At 44.2% G+C, this 20915-nt stretch overlaps 1 protein-coding gene across 1 annotated transcript in view; it reads right to left on the reverse strand.

Annotated features, from left to right (window-relative positions):
• The window catches only part of MAPKBP1 (mitogen-activated protein kinase binding protein 1), a 93134-nt gene that overhangs the window by 6305 nt on the left and 65914 nt on the right, over positions 1 to 20915 (reverse strand). Inside the window, exons 3-30 of the mRNA XM_044660026.1 lie at positions 16973 to 17035; positions 16543 to 16600; positions 15714 to 15884; positions 14949 to 15086; positions 14489 to 14671; positions 14191 to 14208; positions 13491 to 13651; positions 13031 to 13220; positions 12584 to 12730; positions 12291 to 12469; positions 12001 to 12092; positions 11532 to 11657; positions 11213 to 11283; positions 10905 to 11026; positions 10502 to 10577; positions 10254 to 10365; positions 10055 to 10118; positions 8843 to 8977; positions 8491 to 8627; positions 7829 to 7884; positions 6758 to 7009; positions 5894 to 6063; positions 5474 to 5619; positions 5099 to 5299; positions 4475 to 4550; positions 3772 to 4052; positions 2958 to 3560; positions 2413 to 2504 (exon numbers count right to left, since the gene is read on the reverse strand). Of these exons, the coding sequence (XP_044515961.1) occupies positions 2413 to 2504; positions 2958 to 3560; positions 3772 to 4052; positions 4475 to 4550; positions 5099 to 5299; positions 5474 to 5619; positions 5894 to 6063; positions 6758 to 7009; positions 7829 to 7884; positions 8491 to 8627; positions 8843 to 8977; positions 10055 to 10118; positions 10254 to 10365; positions 10502 to 10577; positions 10905 to 11026; positions 11213 to 11283; positions 11532 to 11657; positions 12001 to 12092; positions 12291 to 12469; positions 12584 to 12730; positions 13031 to 13220; positions 13491 to 13651; positions 14191 to 14208; positions 14489 to 14671; positions 14949 to 15086; positions 15714 to 15884; positions 16543 to 16600; positions 16973 to 17035 (4120 nt within the window). The remainder of the gene's footprint in view (positions 1 to 2412; positions 2505 to 2957; positions 3561 to 3771; positions 4053 to 4474; positions 4551 to 5098; positions 5300 to 5473; positions 5620 to 5893; positions 6064 to 6757; positions 7010 to 7828; positions 7885 to 8490; positions 8628 to 8842; positions 8978 to 10054; positions 10119 to 10253; positions 10366 to 10501; positions 10578 to 10904; positions 11027 to 11212; positions 11284 to 11531; positions 11658 to 12000; positions 12093 to 12290; positions 12470 to 12583; positions 12731 to 13030; positions 13221 to 13490; positions 13652 to 14190; positions 14209 to 14488; positions 14672 to 14948; positions 15087 to 15713; positions 15885 to 16542; positions 16601 to 16972; positions 17036 to 20915) is intronic.

Raw genomic sequence — 20915 nt, forward strand, 5'->3', positions numbered from 1 at the left:
AAAACTATTAATAAGCACATAAGAAAGTGCAAATCGAAACAACTCTGAGGAAGAGAAATACACTGGGAGAGAAGAAAACCAAAGGAAGAATGAGGAAAATTATCTCACATAACAGGGGGAAGGTACAAGTTGAAGTCTATATAACAAGAAGGAATAGAAGGATAGGGACTAGACAAAACTTGAACATAACTAATCTGAATTGGTCAAAGGAAGGAGGAACACACACACACACAGACACACACACACACACACCATTGAATACACAAATACATTTCACCTAACAGGGAAACAAGAAGGAAAGATTACAGGAAAAGAGGAATAAAAGGGAGGGAAAACTAAAGGAGGGATTCGTCAGAAACAAAATAAACTTTTTAAAAGTGGGGGCAAGAAACAACGAGAAGGAAAAGTGAATGGAAATAAACATTGAGAAATCAAATCTATGAGAATGTATAGTATGAATTGACCCATAAAATAGAAGACAGCCCAATAAATCAGAATCCAACAAATATTGTTTACAAGAAACACATCTGAAACACAAAGTTACAAATTGACCAAAAATAAAGGGCTATATGCAGAATCTATTATGATGTAGCTAAAGTAAAAAAGATGGAATTTAATATTTAAGAGATAGGGAAACAACATTTTGTTCAAAGATACACGAATTAATGTTAATATGAAACATATTACCAAATGGCACAGCACTGAAATTCTTTTAAAAAAGATTAAATAAGTTGTTAAAGAGAAACAGTAAAACTATAATATTAGGAGAACCTTAATTTATCCCTCTCAGACCTAGATAAATTTGACCAAGAAAAAAACAAAAAGGAATGAAGGGTATTAAGAAATGTTTAGAAAAGTTAGAAATGATAGTTCTCTGGAAAATAATGAGTGGGAACAGAAAGAAATAGACTCATTTTTCAGCTCTGCATGGCACCTTCACAAAAAGTAACCATATATTTGAGCATTAAAAACCTCATGATAAAGGCAAAAAAACCAAATACACACACATGTACCCACACATCACTCTGACTCTAATGAAAAAAAAAATTCAATTCAACAAAGGGCTTTTGAAGATTAAAAATTATTTGGAAGAATGGAAAAATTAAAAATGATGATAACAATGAGATAACAAAATTTGGGGGGATGCAGTCAAAGCAGAATTTAGGGGAAATTTTATGTCTCTAAATACCTCCATCAATGAAAGAGCACATCAAAGAACTGGGCATGAAGTGAAAAGAATTAGAAAACCAACTAAGTGAAAATCTCCAATTAAACACCAAAATAGAAATCCCCAAAATAAAAGGCTAGATTAAAAAAACTGAAAGCAAAAAACCCCTACTGAATGATAATCTAACTAGCTAAATGAGATGAATTTACAGTCAAAAAAATAAATGTGACAATCTAAATGAATTCAACGAAAATTCATAAAATTATAAATTGCCTAGATGAAAAGAAAAACAGAGTATGTAAATGGGCTCATCTTTGAAAATTAATAGAAAAAGCCAAAAATAAACTCCCAAAGACAAGAACTCAGTATAGCTGTATTTAAAAATGAATTTTACTGAACATTTAAAGAAATAATCCTAATATTATAAAAACTATGTGAAAAAAACAGGAAAAGAAAAGGGTACTACTAAATTCCTTCTACTACCAAATATGGTCTTTGTAAAAAGGAATTCTTTAATTTTTTTAATTTAATGACCTGGAGGTCCTCTTACTATAGAGATGTGTAAGGATTAACCAGCCCACAGTAACAGGAAGTAGTAACTGGGGAGCCCCCTGCTGAGCCAGCATCAGTTGCAGCTGTCAGTTGCTGACAGTTAGGGCTGGCAGTTGCGAAGTTGGCTGCTCGGCTTAAGTTGGTCGTTGGGGGGTTGGTTGCTGGTGGTGTGGGTTGGTGTTTAGTTGTGGGAATATAAAAGGCAGGCCTAAGCTTACTGAAAGGGCTTTTGGCTTTAGCCTTTAAAGGGCTTTTTGCCTCTGGGATCTCTAGAGAGCAGGAGGTCTTCTCATAGACAAGGATCTGCTGTCAGTTGGCTACTGACAGTTAGAAAACTGATTTGAAGGAGTGAGTGGTGGCTATCCATTATTTTAGGTAGTTAGTGAATCATTTATAGATAGTGTAGGTTAGATTAGGCCTGGGTTGTGCCAGGTAAGAAGAAGCTGTCCTCAGAAGACAGTTAGAGGGAGTTATTAGGAATTTTAGGTAGTATTAGGAATTTAGGTATATTTATAGGGTATAAGAGTAGTAATCTCTTTTTATTTAATATTTATAGAATCTCTTTTTGTAGTGGTAAAGAATAGGAACCTGAAAGGGTGCTGCCCATCCACGGGGAATAGCTAAATAAAATTATACCTGAATGTAATGGATTACTGCTGTGCTGTAAGAAATGATGAAGGGATGTCACTCACCAGCCGATATAGCCTAATGGCTTGATGTACACTGCTCCGAAGCTCTGCCACAACATGCTGGCACTGCTCCATGTTCACCATCATCACCGGCTCTGGGAGGGAGACAGATGCTACTGAATGAATCCCTATAGCCTTTCATTATAAGCCTCCCATCCAAGTGATCCTTAAAGCTGAGACTCCACAGCTGCTCCCAGCCCTTCTGCCAAACTCAGCAGGGCCACAGACCCTTCCTTTTGGGACTCTTCCTCCTCCTCTTCAACCACCCCCATATATCCGCCCTGACCCAGATAAGAGAGACTTGTGAAATGGGCCGGTCCCAGAGTTCAGGTAGCACTGAGGTGGACAAGGCAGGCACAGGGAGGATCATGGTGCTCAGCAGGAGTGTCTCACCATCAAGGGAGTGACTTATGGAAGGAGACAGGAGCAGACAGGACGAGACACACCAGAGGCTGGATGCACGGAAATGGAATGGAGCCCGAGAGTGGCCAACAGAAACAAGAGAGAGGGGAGGGGACAGGAGATGAGAAGTGAAGAATTCTGCACACCTGAGTCCTGGCTCAGGGAAGCCCCGGGTCTGGAAGGTTCCATGGGGTTGGGGATCTTCTCTGGGGATGGGGGATGCAAGTTCTCAGGACCTCGGGGGAGGCATTTGGCTGGTAGTTCTTGGGAACAGGAGCTTTTAGGACCAGGCTGGGCCTGGTACTCTGTCCGGGGTGTGAGAATGGTGCCCTCCCCCAGGCAGGCCTGCCCCTCTGATGTGACAGACTTCTTCCCCAGGCTCTCTGGAGAGCCAAGCTGTTGAGTTTCGCAAAGGGCCCGGCCCTTTGCCCCAGGAGAGAAAGAAGCTAGGCTGGGCCTGTCAGGCAGGGGCTTGGGAATGTCCAGCACAAGATGAGCCCGATTTGGCAGGGCCAGCTTGTTGATGGATGTGATCCTGATGGGGTTAGGGACCTGAGTTTCAGCCAATTCCCCCTGGCCTAGGTTCTCCCCCACAGAGGTGCTACGAGACATTTTAGCCATAGAGCTGGTGGTGGGGTTCAGGTAAGAGCGGGGCCGAGTTGGGCGACCATCCCCCTGGGTTAGAGAGCCCAGGCCTTCTTGGACGTCATTCTCCTGTAGGGGTCCTGGGCCAGGCAGAGGTGGCTCATCTGAAGAAACAAATGTAATTAAGTCAAATTGGAGAAAAACTTCTACCAAAGGCCATGGCTTTGTGCCTGAGCCCAAGAAATATCTAAGGGCTTGGAAGGACTCAAAACAAATACAATGATACCTGCCCACCCTCAATGACTTTCCAACCCCCAAACTCAAATATTCAAGAGGGAGTCACATAAAACTGAGGCAGTTAGGTAGCCCCCTCACCTTGTGGCACTAGGTTTTGCACTGACTGGGCTTTCTGAAGGCTGCTGCCAGAGCCAGAGAAGGCAGTTTTCTTGTGTGTCCAGTTGCCATCCAGGTTTAGGCGACGCCGTCGGAGTACAGAGGTCACATGCTGGGGGTTAGAGCCACCAGAAACTGGTTCTGCCTCCGGTGGGATGCCAGGGAGGCAGATGGCTCCACTGCGAGGCTTCTCATTCAGGTCCTGGAACACCCTGATGGGTCTCTGTTGTGCTACTGGTCTTGAGAAAGAAAGGGGCAGCTCCCTAGAGGAATGAGATGGCACAGAGCCAAATTAAGAATGTGAAGAGGACCAATGACTCCCTGCATGGGCCAAACTTAGCCATGCACGCTCCCCCTACCATGGCCAGAGGCCATTCAAGCTCCATTTTGACTCATCTTTGGGGATCAGCAGGCCAAAGGGCAAGGTCTTTTTCACTTGGGACAATCATGGGGTAATAGTTTAATTCTCTCAAAGTTTTACTTTAAGCCAAAGACAAAGTAGATGAGGCACAAGTGTGGGGACAGACCAGACTTGGTGAAAGGACTGGCTCATGTCCAATCACTTCAAAAGCAGAGATAAAGGTAGAGGCCTTTACTTCTCTGGTTCTAGGGCCAGCAGGGTGATGACAGGATCCAGGACTCTATGCTCAGAGTCTGAACTGGTTGTGAGATGAGAATGATGTACCTGACTATAGGAGTCTGCACCTGGGACAGGAAACGGGAGGATATACTTTGAGGCTCCATCCTTTCCAGGGGCCAGCCTGGGCCATCTGTCATGGAGACAGTAAGTTAATCAGTCAGCAAGTATTTATTCAGTTCCTACTCTGGGTCAAAACTCTGAATGCAAGGTGGCTCAGTGGATAGAGTGCAAGGCCTGGAGACAAGAGGTCTTGGGTTCAGATCTGACTTTGGACATTTCATAGCTATGTGACCCTGAACAAGTCATTTAACCCCAATTGCCTAGGTCTAACCACTCTTCTGCCTTAGAACTGATAACTCAGTATTGACTCTGAGGCAGAAGGCAAGGTTTTTGGAAAAAACAAAAACAAAAAAAACTTGAAGTATGAATTAAGTACAAATCTGAGTACTATTTCCCAACCTTCAGGACTCAGATTCAACCTTCTATGACATGGAAACCCCAGGACAAACTCTTATCCATTCTTGGGTCCCTGCACTCCAGGAACAAAAATGCTAGGACACATTCTGCCCTTATGCTTTTGTTTTTTTCTCTGCAGTTTTCCCTCTCACAGGCAGACTGGGAAATGAATCAAGAGGAATTGTGACCAGGGCCCTGGTCCTCTGGCCACACCTGGAGCAGTCCCATTGGCTAGTGTCTCAAAGTGCCGTCTGAGGAACTGTTCCTGGTCAGGAGTACGGGGGCTGCCTCCCTGTAGCCCACCAGAGCCAGTTCCTCCATCTTCCTCTTCTTCCTCCTCCTCTTCGCCCTCAGCTGGTTCTTCAAGGTCTGAGGAGATTCCATCCACACTTAAGGGCTCTGTACTTTCAGAGTCTGGGGAAGGCAAGAAAGACATACTACATCCTATCTTGCTTCAATTCTACATTCAGTCCTCCCAGTTTGGTCCTGGCCCCAAGGTATAGCTTTTCCCCCATATCTGCATACTTCCTCTGCCCACCAAAGAAGTTCTAGGGACCATAGGTTTTAGGATGAATACAGTCTTCTTACCTTCATTCGGATGGTCTGGACTAGAAAGACGGCTGCTGCTATAATCCACAGAGCAGGCACTATCAGGACTGTGTTTCTCTGTGCTTCTGCTAACTGGGTACACTCTACCCAGTGGACCATGGGGAAGGGCCTGTACCTGGAACTCACTGCCCAGAGGTCAAGACCCAGCAAACAGGGAGAATGAGGAGAGCAAGGAAAAGTAATTAACTGCCTTAGTATGTTGCTCATTTTCTTCTTCAACTCTGGGAAAATAGTAGGAAGTACAGGGTAGGGGAGAACCAGATAGAGATCCCACATCCCATATCCCAGTCAGAAAATACACACTTATGAAACCTATTTGGGAAAGGTTCTAGAGGAATCAGAGGAGTAGGGACTGCATAGCCCTGTGGAAGAGTGGAGGGAGTAGGGCAAGGTCCTTGCCTGGAATCAAGGGGAGGGCAATTGCCTGGCTCTGGGTAGACCACGCCATCTTCATTGTTCATTGGCTCCATCTCTTGAGCAAAGACCCCCTCCTCTTCCTGAGAAATTAGCTGGATAACTTGGGAACAGGCACAAGGCTTAGAAATCAGTGACTTGGGAATACTGCCATTCTGGAAACAGATGAAAAAGGCTATAGTTGAGTTTCCTCATGTGATAAGAGTTTCTTGGAGAGAAATGGAAGTAAGGTTGGAAAGAAACTTCGACACCCTACTCCTGAAGAGAAACTGAGTAGTACCCCATAGTCCTGCATATGGACAAGAGCTCAGGAGTTCTGAAAGTGAATCTAAAAACAAATTCATAGGGGGCAGCTGGGTAGCTCAGTGGAGTGAGAGTCAGGCCTAGAGACAGGAGGTCCTAGGTTCAAACCCGGCCTCAGCCACTTCCCAGCTGTGTGACCCTGGGCAAGCCACTTGACCCCCATTGCCCACCCTTACCAATCTTCCACCTATGAGACAATACACCGAAGTACAAGGGTTTAAAAAAAAAAACAAAAACAAATTCATGGGTAGAGTACCAAACAGAACTGTAACTGTATGTTTTCAAGCTCCTGAAAAAAAAAACTATACTTCTTTTATATCCTATGGAGGCTCTGTATCATTAGCCATTACTTAATATACCTTTATCACTCAAGGGACTTATACTGGGACAGATGACAAATTTGTTTCACTCTAGTTACCACACCAGCTCCAGATACGCTCCAGGTTGAATACATAACTCAAAAACATTCGAAAGAACCCTAGACTTCGGTTCTAAGGTAAAGGAGACTTGGATCTCGGTGGAGGTTACCTGGGAAAAGGACCTTACTTGGCTAGAATGGGCATCCACAGTGGGCCGTTGGCTATTTTTCTCAAGGACAGGCTGGTCCTGAGCTACTGACTCCTGGGCTAAAGAATCCTGGCTGGGTGGTCGAGGTGCTGAGGACAATGTCTCCAACTGTCGAAGGTCCAACATGGAGCGGACACTTAGCTCTACACCTGGCTGGGCCCATCGTCCTCGTCTTCGGGGACCTTGACTGCTGGCAGGTGCTGGGTCCAGGAATTCTACTCCCTCTTGAGTCTAAGAAAACAGAGAGTGAGAGTGGGGGCCAGCCTCTACCCAGATCACTTGGGGGACCTCAAAAACTAAGAATGATACAGAGAAAGCAACACTGGTCCCTAAGTAACTCAGTGGCACAGTAGATAAGAGTATTGGGCCCAGAGTCAGAAAATTTTGAGTTCAAATCTGGCCTCAGACACTTACTAGATAAGTGACCCTGGGGAAGTCATTTAATCTCTATTTGCCTCAATTTTCTCAACCCTAAAATGGGATTAATAATAGCACCTACCTTACAGGGTTAACAGGATATTTGAAAAGTACTTAGCATAGAGTCTGGCCCATAAAGGGTGCTCTATAAATGCTTATTCCCTCCACCTCCCCTGAAGCAAAACAAACTCCTCAAGAGCAGAATCAGAATACTTACTTATAATATATTTCAATATAATTTCTATATAACATATATAATTCTGAATTTAGCCCTTGTCCTATGTCTACACTGCCTCCCACTTTCCTAGCACGTTTGCAGTCCTGCTCCATATAGCATCACCTCAGGTTCTAATTCTGCATCCTACCATGGAAATTTTGGACCTGGACTTTCTCCTGAATCTTTCCCAGGGTTCTTGGAGCTTCTGACTCTGACCACTTACATCTTGTGCCCCTTACCAGTCAATTAACTGGATGATGAAAGCAAGCTTTGGTCATGTTTTTCCAACCCCACCTATTGGGCATCAGACTTGGTATGCCCACGGGAAGGAAAATTTGAGGAGGCTTCCCACTTGGAACTAATTCTTACCCTCCACAGATGACAGTAGTAAATCAACATTAGGTAGAGGCACTTACTCGACTCATTTCCCAGTGGGACAGACTTCTGGGTAAGGATGGACCTCGGACCGAAGCTATCATAGGGAAAGAAATAGTGGGAAAGAGCTCTGGGTCATGCTTAGCAATGTAAATCTCAACCCACTTCCTGCCTCAACTTTGATTTCTCGTGGCTTCAACACAGACATACCATTTTCTTCTACATCTTAATCCCCTAGATTTTTTTTTTAAATCCTTACCTTTGTTCTTACAATCGATACTAAATATTGGTTGGTTCCAAGGCAGAGGAACAGTAAGGGTTAGGCAATTAAAGTTTAATGATTCATCCAGAGTGTCACAACCAGGACATCTACACTTGTTACCCTTGATTCCCCCCCTAAATCTTTCAGCTCATCCTGCTGTTCTCAGTGCTTCCCAAAATTTTGATCCCTGTACCTTTCTTCTTTTAGTAAACCTCATAGTCCCTAAGTCAATTTTAAAGGATAGGTTGGAGAACTTCTTATATAGTTATAGACATAAGAAATAAAAGAGATCAACTGATTTCAATACGAAATAATCCTTGCAGCAACTTTTTGACAAGCTTCTTATACCCCCTGGAGTGTGTATATCTCAGGCTGGAAATCCTAGCACTCTTTCCTCTGGACCCTTTACATGCTTTTCATTTATACCAAGAAGACACATACCTGGCTCTTTCTTGGTGCCCTTGGCAAGAATGGGCAGGGCTGGCAGTTCTTCCTCCTCAGTGCCCTCATCTTCCCCATCTTTGTCACTATCTGAAGAAAGGGCTGGTACTGCAGAAAGTACTGTAGGGGCATCTCGACTAAAATCAGCAGGCATCCAATCCAGGGGAAAGGACAGAGACAAGGGAAGGTGGTTAGTGGAAAAGTAATCAGTAGAAATCAAATCAAAGGGTTGAAGGCTTGGGAGTAGGTATTCACATGATTGCCCAAGTTATGAGAGAAAGAGAAGAATAAATTTGGACAAGGTAACAGGGAGGCAATGATGCAACTCCCTAACCTTTTCCTTAATCCTTACCTGTTAAGCCCAGAGGTCCTTCGAGGCGGTGACGGTCCCTGCTGTTTGCCCCCTCGCTGGCGTTGCCGAAGCTCAGCCAAACGTTGTCGCATACTGATAGTCATCTCAGAGCTCAAGCGCCATACGAAGATGCAACTAAAGAATTATAAGAAGAATTGGGGGTGAAGTAAAAATGGGTCAGAACCTAGAGGAGGGGCAGAATAATGATACAGTCTCTCCCTGAGCTGGTGGCCAACATAGCAGCAGTTCAAAATAAGGCCAATGACATCAAGTCAATCTCCAACAGAAACCCTTGCTTAATTAATCAATCAATCAAAAGGTAGGCATTTACAGAGCACCTGCTATGTTATCCAGACTCTGTGACAGGCACTGAGGATTCAAAAGGAAAATGAAAGAATCCTCCTTCTGAAGGAAATTCTATTAGACCACATCAATAGACAAATACAATACATGCCCAAGTTTAGACATGACAAATGAAATTAGTACAAGATAATGTGGCGGGGATGGGGGAAGGCAGTCCCACTTTAGGGCCTCTTATAGAAAATAAGTGAATTTTGAAGGAAACTAGAGATTCTAAGACAGTGGATCCCAAAATTTTTTGCCCTACCGCCCCATTTCCAGAAAAAATATTACTTAGTGTCCCCTGGAAATTATGAAACTATTTATTGAACTCAGAATAGAATGTAATACAAAAAAAGTGTGGCCATCACCGCGCCCCTGGATCGCTGCAGTACCCACCAGGGGGCAGTAGCGCCCACTTTGGGAATCACTGTTCTAAGAGATAGAGATGAAGGAGTGTTTTTTTTTTTTTTTTTTAAACCCTTACCTTCCGTCTTGGAGTCAATACTATGTATTGGCTCCAAGGCAGAAGAGTGGTAAGGGCTAGGCAATGGGGATCAAGTGACTTGCCCAGGGTCACATGGCTGGGAAGTATCTAAGGTCAGATTTGAACCTAGAACCTCCTGTCTCTAAGCCTGGCTCTCAATCCACTGAGCCACCCAGCTGCCCTCTGAAGGAGTGTTTTCTAGGAAAGGACAAGAGCCAGTGCAAAATCCTGGAGATGGAAGATCAAGTTTTGTGTAAGAGAAACAAAAAGAAGGCTAGAAGGTTGTTCATGTTCACACATAGTAAAGGTAAGAAAATCTTGGTCCAGAACCTTTCATAAGGTGGGAGTGGTGGTTCTTCCTCCTAAGGGAGGCTTTTTCTGCTCACCTGTCTCCTGATACAGAGATGAGATGTTTGCAGTCATTGCTGAACTTCATGCCAGTGACGATTTCTGGGGAAGACACAGAATACATTTTATGAACCCACTCTAATGCCCACTGAGAACCTGTCACAGCTAAAGGGAGCTGAAAACAGATTCATCCAGCCCTGTTTAGATTTTAGGACTACCTGAGAGAGAAGAACTCACCTGAATGGCCATACATGGTAGCCACACACTCTCCTGAGGAGAAATCAAAAATGGAAAGGTTCTTGTCTGAACAGCTGGTAGCAATGTAGATGCCTGAGGGGTCTGTCTGAACCTAAAGGAAAAAGCATTTTGTAGGGGAAGGTGAGAGGTGGCATACCCCTGAGGCAAAAAAGCACCCAATACTCTCAATTGACAAGGAATCCCACCCTGCCCCCCAGGCCCTGCTAGGCCTGAAAGGCTCCTTTTACCTTGATGAGAGTCCCATCCTCACCCTGGGACCCTTTGTAGAGTTTCTTCTGCTTCCCACTGCTAATATTAAAGATCCTAAGGAGAGACAAGAGAGGATTTGCTCTCTCTGGACCTCACTACTGTGTCTATTTACACACATATACACACGTGTATATACATCATAGGAAGTAGTGATTGGTGCATGACAGGGTATAGATAAGTCTCCCGCTCTCTTCCCCTGCCTCACCCCCTCTCTTAGACAGACAACAACCCTTGACAAGATTATTGGTCAGAAGGAAGAATTCTAGGCGTTAAAATCAAGGAAGTATCAGAAGCAACACTGCTCTGTTGCCTGGTCCATATAGGGCTTCCTCAAGCTGGCATGGTTATAAGTGATGATCCACCTCAGGAAAGGATATCTACCTAATATTTCTGTCTTGGCAGCCAATGGCGGTGTACTTCCAGCTGGGTTCCACATCCATGTCATATAGGGTTGTCTTTCGCACCACATGGTGTGTCCGTGTAAACTGCACCCCATCTCCAGACTGTAGGGGACACGGCATGTGGACAGGGTCCAGGCCCACAAAGACTTCCCCCTCATGAACCCCCATTCTTCATTCCCATCTCTCCAGAGCTCCCTCCTTAGGCAAATGGAGGATTCTCTGTGGCAGCTCTCAGGGCCCACTCTCTGTCTTGCTCCACCAAGGCCCAGAGTCCCCAGAGTCCATTACCTTCTGTGCAGTACGGAAGTAGATGCTCTTGTCTGCTCCACAGCTTATCATGCGGACCTGTCCATCACTTGCTATGGAGGAGAAGGGTCAGCTACCCCAGCTGCTTCAGCTGCATGAATTCCCTCCCTTTGCCTTGTGCTCCATTTCTAGTTGCAACCAGCTAATCAGACAGCTTCAATGCCATCCAGTCTGCACTTCATTCCCCTTCCACATGTAGCCCTGAATGATGCCCAGCTTATAGACACCTGTTACAGCCCTAGGGGACAAGAGGACATGCCTTAAACCCCCTTGTCTCCCCTCCTCCTTCCTTGAACATTACCTGCAAACTTGACTGAAGTGATGGAAGAAGAATGTTCATCTAATGTTTGCTGCAAACTATATTCTCGCTCAGCATCCAGCACATGGATCAGACGGTCTCGGCTTGCTGAGGCGAGCAGTTTTAGACCTGTATGAAAGGAGAGGTTTCTTTATATCTAACATGTGACCAAAGCCCAAAGGAAGAATTTATCAACCGGTAATAATACTTAGGGAATATAAGATCCCATAGTCAAAATACAGTTGGCTAGTGAGATGTGCACAAAAACGGGTCGGGGAAAGGGGAGAGGATGGCAGAAGGAAAGGTGCCCCTAAAGGACAGAATCCCACAGCACTTCAGAGACAGTCAAATGGGATAGGGAGGGCTCGGGAACTCACTCTCCTTATTCTCAAGGGGGAAAAATATTGCTCAGCTCCAGATCCAAATTAGTAGTACATGTACACCCCAACCACTCAGGGACACCCTCATCCACCTGTATCTGGCTTGGAATACTCCAGGCACAGAATCTCTGAATCATGGGCCTCAACCCGCAGCATCTCACTCAGGGACTGCAGCTCATGTACCCTGCAAGGATAAGGGTGGAAATATTTTACTGCCAGAGAATTTACATGGAAAGCCCCACCCTGCCCACACCCCAATCTGTGACCATCCCCCCTTCACCAATTCTTTCAGGCCAGAGCCCTTCCAATCTGGCATTCACCATGGAACCAGTTCCCCCAGGCTAGAGTGAGGACAGTGCTTAAATCTCATCACAAAACTGACCTTAGTGTGCCTACCCGGTCCCCCGATGCCAAGTGCTGTCCATTGGGGCTGATGCAAACAGAACGGATTCCTACACGAGTATCTACCAATGACCCATCAGTTTTATCTCCACTCCCTGGCAGCTCCGTGTCCAGCAAGGCCTGAGTGTTCCCATCCACATAGATTATCTTTATCAGATCCTAGTTGGGGGGAAAATGAAATGAAGTTAGCTATGATGCCAGCCAAAGGAAAGGGAGGATGTCCTAGAACACAGGGCTGAGGAGATGCAGACTCCTGAGAATCTCGGTTCTTACATTACTGAGGATGTTTCGGTGCAGTGCAGAACCATGGACACCAGCACTCTCAGTGTTCCACAGGCGAATGGTATTGTCTGAGGAGCAGGTGATAAAGGAGCTGGGTGGCAAGCAGGCTTGGTTACTGTCCTTTACCTCAGGATATACCTAGGAGTGGAGGGAGACCAGTGATAGGCTCTGGGGGGACAGTGCCACCTCTATCCAAGAAAGGATAAACAAGGAACCCAGTGCAAGGGGCCTGAGATAAAGAGACTGCAAGGGTCAAATTCATCATTTAAGGGCTTTCCCCTAAAGCTCCAAGGGCAATCAAGTCCTTAACATGAGATTTTTCTTGGAATACTAGGAAATAGCATGAAGAAAGTGCTATCATCTGACCATCCCAAGGGACATGTATAACCACTGCCTGGCTTTATCTTAAGAAAAAAGAACCTTCCTCACATCACATACCTCCACACTCCAGACACAGGAAGAATGGTAAAGGGCTGAATACACCTTGCCTACTTTCTTGGGGTCCCTTACATCCCATACATAGAGGCTATGGTCGTTGTATACACAGGACAGCCACTGGTTAGTGGGATCAAAGGTCAGGGCGATGGTGTCTGGGTACTTGGCATCAGCTGTACCAGTGAAAAGGCGGCTGTGAGGGAAGAAGACATAGAGAGGGCAACCTGGTAAGAAGGAAGCTGAAATAATGAAGGAGAAAAGTAATGATGAAATGGGTAGCCCAGAAGGAAAAAAAAAAAGCAGGATGGAGAATCTCTGACTCATTCCCGGGGGTTTATCTAGCTCAAAAAGTCAAAGAAGCTAATGATCTCCTCATTCACTATCAATTACAGAAGATTAGAGAAAAGGAGGGAGGAAGAGAAGAGGCAAAGAAGAGTCAAACGGGCATATATAGGCAACTCACCTAGCCTCAGTGATGCTGGCAATGTCAGTCCCCAGGGCATGGGGCCTAGGCAGTGTACTGAGGAAGTGAAGATTCGAGGGGTTGAAGAGACGCACAGTTCCATCAGCACAGCCACAGAAGATGTAGTCTTGGCTCACTGAGATGCAGTGGGCCACTGTAGTCTATGGACAGAGGGCACCCAGTTATAAAAAGTGGGCTGAACACACATGGAGAAAGGTAAAATGAATGATTTTCTCCCTAGCATTTACCCACTCAGGGATCAGGATGAGTCTAATAGCTATTCATTCCTAAAGAATTGCCATCAATTCTTCTCTTTGCTTCCATCAACCAGATACCTGCCTACAGGAGTAAATAGCAAAACCGAGGCAGAGAAGAAAGTATGGTTACTGCTGCCTTTGAGCTCCTCTGGCTGCCTTCTAAAGAAGCTGCCAGAGTAGCAACGATTAGACAGGACAGGGAAAAGTGGGAGGCACTCACTTAAAGGCTGTCCAGAAAAAGCCCAGGCCACTCTGCTCAGCCTGGCCATGAGGAATAGTTGCCAAATACTAAGAAGCAGCTCAAGGCAGAGTAGCAGGGGAGCAAGCAGGGAAGCAGACAAGACAAATAAGATGAAGCATGAACGGCTAGGCAGAGATTTAAAAGAGCTACAGAAAAGGTGAGATAGACAGAGAATGAGGAAGAAAGTCTAGGCACCACTTACTGTGAAGCTGTCTGTATTCTGAGGAGAGGAAGGGAAAAGCAAAAAGAGAGAGCAGAAAGGAAGCAGTTATACAGTTAGCCAGGGGCTCTGTCCCAAGCTAGGTTCCATCTCCCTAACTCTTTGCTTCCTCATGGAGGAATTTCATCCCACTCAAGGAGTCTCTGCTTTTCTTGAAGGCTGGAAGGGAGTCATCATCTCCAGACCACAGGGTTTGATGAGCTGATCTAGGCCACCCTAAATTTCCCCATAAGTCAACCAGTCCTGCCTGGAACCCTTCAGTGGTCAGATACACACTTACCCGAAGTTCCACCCATTTGTCCAATAGCCTCCGGTCACTAAATTCACATAGCAGTCCAGAAGAGGTGATGCAGAAAGTGCTGTCTGCTTTCTTTCCTCGGCCACATGCCACATCAGTAAAAAGATTGTTCCGAAGCTCCCCCAACAGCCCTGAGCGGCCCAACAGGGGCACTGTGGTGTTTACCTATGGGCACACACTACTAATGCTCAACCTTCCTAGTCAGACAGGAAAGGACAGATGAACAGGCCATTTTATTTAGTGGTAGTAGGCCTCAGACAGGGAGGGAAGTCATAAGCCTGGCCTAAGCTAGGGCCAAAGCTAGGTAGGGGCTTTTCTTGAAGCTCTGAGCAAGTATGACTGAAAACTAGATGTCTGGAAAGACACAGAGAGTAAGAGCTTGTGGAGGCTACAATTAGTGGTTAACCTTTAACTTGGGCACCACTTTCAACATCACTCTCACCTTAGAAGTCTTACTGTCATCCAGGTACCAGAATTTGATGTGCCGATTGCCAGCGGTAACAAAATAGCTGCAATCCTCAGAAAAGGACACAGCCATCACTCGACTCGAAACTTTGTTGGAAGCTACCACAATATTTTTCTGAGGAGATAATCAAAGCAATAATTAGGAAACTGCTCCTCAAGACCTAGAGTAGGGCCTGGGGAAGGATGAGAATCTGAGCCTGGAGGAAGACTGGGCAGGATGAAGATCTCCAATCTTAGAGAAAAACACTTCCTTCTGGGTAAATAAAAGGTTGGGGAAAAGCCTCCCTACAGGGATCTCTCTCTCTCTCTCTCTTTTTTTTTTTTTTTTTTTTTAAATTTTAAACCCTTAACTTCTGTGTATTGACTTATAGGTGGAAGATTGGTAAGAGTAGGCAATGGGAGTCAAGTGACTTGCCCAGGGTCACAGAGCTGGGAAGTGTCTGAGGCCGGATTTGAACCTAGGACCTCCGTCTCTAGGCCTGGCTCTCAATCCACTGAGCTACCCAGCTGCCCCCCTACAGGGATCTCTTGATGGTACTCAGATAGCTCCTTCAACCTCCAAAGCTGGCAATAGAACTCCTCCTTTCTATGATCTACATTACTTCCAAGAAGGTGGCTAAGAAGCAAGATGAAGGCAGCAGCAAACCAGGCCAGCATAACCATCTCCCATCCTTCCCCAAGCTGCCCTCACAGGCTAGTCCTAAGCAGGGGCCACACTCTTAAGCCCCTCTTTCACACTCACCTTCCAGGACCAGACATTGACAATCATGTCATGCTGATAGCCGACAGAAACGATATACTTTGCGCTCGGGGAAAAGGCCACACAGGCGACACCATACTTATGCTCTTGTAGTTCTGCCACCTGGTGACGCTCAGCTACATCCCACACTCGCACAGCAGGCATATGGCCACTCTAAGGGAAGCATTGAGCAAGTAGGAGATGAGGAACATCGATTCCTGCCCACAGCAGCCTTTCTCTATCACATTCTACCTTACATTAGTTATTTGAGTGCCTGCTTTATCTCCCCTAAACTAGAAGTCTCACATGTATCCCTAGACTCATGAAGCTTAACCACCTAGGTTCCTCATCTTATACTCCCAGAGTATGGCCAATAACAATAGTAATAGAGTAATAAAAGCTTACATTGAGATAGCCCTAGAGTAACTGGTTTGATAGATGTTGGCTGAACTAATCATTTGAGGTAATGATGACAATGTAGGGAGCAGCTCCTGACTCCCTGACACCCACAGGCTTCCTTCTCTGGAGCCCAGAATGGAGAAAGTGCAGATGAAAGGGAATGTCCCCATTGTTCCCCCACAGCTCCAGTCCCTGACTCCCCACTGCTTCCTTACAGCTACAGCCCCAGCCCAACAGAAGGCAAGAAGTCTTCTGTCTGTACCCAGCAGAGGGCCCTAGAGAGCCAGAAACATTACCCCAAGGTAATTCCACAAAGGAATTAGGCAGTAAGCCAGGAGGGCAAAACTTCCAAGGGGTCTAGGATGAGTTCTGAGAGAGGATCAAAACTACTTTATCCTGGCCTGATGGTACTGGTTTCCTCCTGGTTACTCACCTCTCCCGTGACGAGGTACTTGCCATCTGGGGAAAAGGCAAGAGCAGTAATAGTTTTCCTACAACATAAAAAAATAAATCTGAGGACCAGGAAACATATAACAAGGTATCTGTACAGATTCATCTGGTATCTAAACAGCCTGACTTTGACTATAGCAACAAAGGAAGTTGATTAGGCAGCAAAAGTACCCAGGTTAAACAGGTACCATGACAGAAATGCCTGTCTGTACAAAAAGGGATCCTAATATCCAACCACCAAAGAGAGAAGTTCACAGATGCTATTATGAGGTCAAGATACAAAGTACAGATCTCTCCACTGTGCCCATCCAAATAAGGAAAGATGAGACCAGTCCAATCCCAGAGTCCACATGGAGAGAGGAAAGCCATGGAGAGACTCTTCCTGAATTTCCTGCAGCTCAGTTCTGACTTACCTGGAACTGTTGAGGATATGGTGCTGTTTGTGCTTCCGGGGATTGAATAAAACAACTACACATCTGAAAGAGACAGTAGAGGAATAATCAGTTAGATCTTCGTAACTGACCTCATCCAGTAACTAGTTTCTCCAATTCTAGTTTCCCTCTTTCAAAACAATCAAAATATACCACAACATTTCTCTTAAGTAAGCAAAGTTCTATATCATCTGTCTACCAAAAAGACCCCATTTTAATAGCTCCTCTATTGCCACATGAGCCTAGGTCTTTTGGTGGAAAGCTGGATCAGCTAGAAGATTCAGGGAGCCTCAGCAAATTTAATCTAGTATACCAGAAAGAGAAGGGAAATGAAAATAAAAGAACTATTTGAACTAATAAATAAGACTAGGAACTGGTATTATGAAAAAACAAATAAAGCACTGGTTAATGTGATTAAAAAAAGAATCAAATTAACAGTATCATGAATGAAAAGGTCAATCTCATCTGTAATGAAGAGGAAATTAAGGCAATTATTTTGCCCAATTATACAACAATATGGCAATCTAGTCAAAATGGACAAATATTTACAAAAATATAAATTGCCTAGATTAACAAAAAGAAGAAATAGAATACAATCCCATATCTGAAAAAAGAAACTGAACAAGTCATCAAGGAATTCCCTATGAAAAAATCCTTAGGACCAGATGAACTCACAAGTGAATTCTATCAAACATTTAAAGAGCAATTAATCCCAATACTCTGCAATCTATTTGACAAAATAAAGCATAGAAAGAATCTTACCAAATTCTTTTTAATGACACATATATGATACTGATTACCAAGCCAGGAAGACCAAAAACAGAGAAAGAAAACTATAGACCAAGCTCATTGATGAACATATATGCAAAAATCTTAAATAAAATACTAGCCCCCCCAAAAAAAACCCTAGCTCAAGTTATCACAAGAATTATTCACTATGACAGGTGGAATTATACTAGGAATACAAGGCTAGTTCAATATTAGGAAAACCATCCATATAATTGACCATAGCAATAATCAAACTAACAGAAATCATATGATTGTCTCAATAGATGCAAAAAAAGCCTTTGACAAAATAACAGTACTCATTCCTATTGAAAACACAAGAAAGTATAGTAATAAAAGGGACTTTCCTCAAAATAAAAAACAGTAATTATTTAAAGCCATCAGCAAGTATTACCTGCAGTGGAGATAAGTTAGAAGTGTTCCCAATAAGATCAAGAGAGAAGCAAGGATGCCCATTATCACCACTATTATTTAATATTGTTCTAGAAATGCTAGCAGTAGCAATTAGAGAAGAAATTGAAGGAATCAAAGTAGGCATCAAAGAAACTAAACTATCACTCTTTGCAGATAATATGATGGTATACTTAGAGAATCTGAGAAAATCAACTAAAAAGCTAACCATTAACAACTTTAGCAAAGTTTCAGGGTACAAAATAAACACACAAATCATCAGCATTTCTATATATTTCCAACAAAACTCAGGAGCAAGAGTTTGAAAGAAAAACTCCATTTAAAAACACTCTAGACCAGTGATAGCAAACCTATGGCATGGGTGCCAAAGATGGCATGCATAGTGCTCTCTGTGGGCACTTGGCCTCCCGCCCTCCATTCCTCTCCCCCCAGAGATTGTTACTAGAAAGGCAGAGGGACTCCCACCTGATGACATTTTTTCACATCACCCACCCCTCTGCCCAGCAGCCCAATGGGAGTGCACAGGGGGTAAGGTGGGAGGTTCACAGGTGGCAGAGCTGGAGGGGAGCAGAGCACTGGAGCCACTCCCCTCTCCCTCTCTACACTCCCTGAGGACATTCCTTACTTCATCTGCCCATCTGCCCAGCAGCCCAATGGGAGAGCTTCTTCCCTCCCCATATGGAAATGTATAGCCTAGATTGAACTGCCTGCCAACACCAGGAGGAGGAAGGGAGGGAGATAAGTTAGATCATATAACTTAGGAAAACTTGAGTAGAAATTTGCTATTGCATGTAATTTTTAATAAAAATTAGAAATACCACTAAAAAAAGAATAAGAACCCCCAGCTTTGTACTCTTTCTCGCTGAAAGTAAAAGTGATTTTTGGGAGACCCTACTGTCCTCCTGCTACTAAGATCAGTCTTTCCTCTGGCTCAGTCCAGGTAGCAGTTCCTTTCCCATGAATGCATAGCACCTCTCCCTAGGCCTAGGCCTTCTCCCTGCTTTATGTCTTTCCCCACTTAAATCCACTCAGCTGCCAAGATAATGCCATTTGTCACCTCACTATTCAACAAATTCCAGTGGCTCCCTGTCATCTCCAGGATGAAATATAAAGAATATTTAGTATTAAAGCTTTTTGTGAGGGGCAGTTAGGTGGCTCAGTGAATAGAGTACCAAACCTGGAGTTGGAAAGTCCTGGATTATTAAAATCTGTTCTCATATACCTCCAAGCTCTGTGACCCCGAACAAGTCACTTAACCTCACTTTCTAGCCTTTGAGCTCTTCTGTCTTTTTTTTTTAAATGCCATGCAAAATACACTTTTCATATTGGTCATTATTTTAAGAACACATTCATATATAACCAGAATCCAAAATAAACCCCTAAATACACTGATGTGAAAGATGATTCCTACAGTTCTTTCTCTAGATGCCCTTCTATATTAAAAGTTATTACTAAGAAAGGAAGGATTTTAAAAAAATTCTTTCTAACTTTTGGCCCTTTTCCAAAATCTTCTTACATTTCTTCCCCTCCATACGCTCAGCAGTCCATCTATCCCAATCCCTAGAACAGACTTTCTCCTCACCTCTGTCTCTTCTTCTTTGGCTTCCTTCAAAACTCAGTTCAGACTCCACTTTCTGCAGGTGGTCTTTCCCAGGCCCTCCAGATTCTAGAGTCTTTACCTTCTACCTATTCTCTCTCTCTATCTTCAGTCTATCTGGTTTATATATTGTCACCCTCTAATAGAATGTGAGATCCCTTGAAAGCAGGGACAATTTTTGTTCTTTCCCTCTCCAGCTTTGTTTCGAGCCCAGAGTAAGATCTTAACAAATGCTCACTGACTCACATACTTACTAGGGGCAAAGGCTGGACCTCAAATGGACTCCTGAGTCCACACAGCTATTAAACAGACATAGGTATGTGTTTTCCCTATGTACCTATATACCACCACATATGTTCTCTTGTGGCTCAGGAAGGCATTAGAGGCCAGAGAAAGGCAAACTAATAAATGACTCACGAAGGGAAAAGGATGAGAAACCGAAAGGCAGAAAATGTTCACTTGCCTGCTTCTGGACAGGCTTCTGTTATTGCCCTAGCTCTTATGATTCTAAACATAAGAATCTCTAGCCCCATGATACTATGAGAAACCCCAGATAAGGAGAAGAACAAATGTGTATTAAGCACCTATTGTTTTGCCAGGCATTATGCTTTACAAATATGGATTTACACATGGCTGTCACTCACACTGATGAGCAATGACTTAAAAATCCTTAGTCATAGGGGGCAGCTAGGTGGCTCAGCGGATTGAGAACCAGGTCTAGAGATAGGAGGACATGGGTTTAAACTTCCTAGCTGTGTGACCCTGGGCAAGTCTATTAAACCCAATTGCCTAGTCCTTACCACTATTTAGCCTTGGAACCAATATACTATATTTATTTTAAAGGAGAAGGTATGGGTTGGGTTTTGTTTTTTTTTAATCCTTAGTCAAGTTATTACTTCTGTTCCTCCTTCCATTCCTCATATGGCTCTCTATCCATGTTTTCCTCTTTCTTGTTCCCTATTTTTAATTCCTCTCTTTCTTGTCTTCCTTCTTTTTTCAGTCACTATCATCTCAAATCTGCTTTCCTCTCCAATACACCAGGCAGAAAGATCTAGTTCACAAGACCAGGCTGAAGAAAGAATGCTTGGACAGGCCACCATATGTTTATTTTGCGGGGTGCCATTCTGCATA

This window comes from Gracilinanus agilis, chromosome 2, assembly GCF_016433145.1.
Source record: "Gracilinanus agilis isolate LMUSP501 chromosome 2, AgileGrace, whole genome shotgun sequence".
Taxonomy (NCBI): Eukaryota; Metazoa; Chordata; class Mammalia; order Didelphimorphia; family Didelphidae; genus Gracilinanus; species Gracilinanus agilis.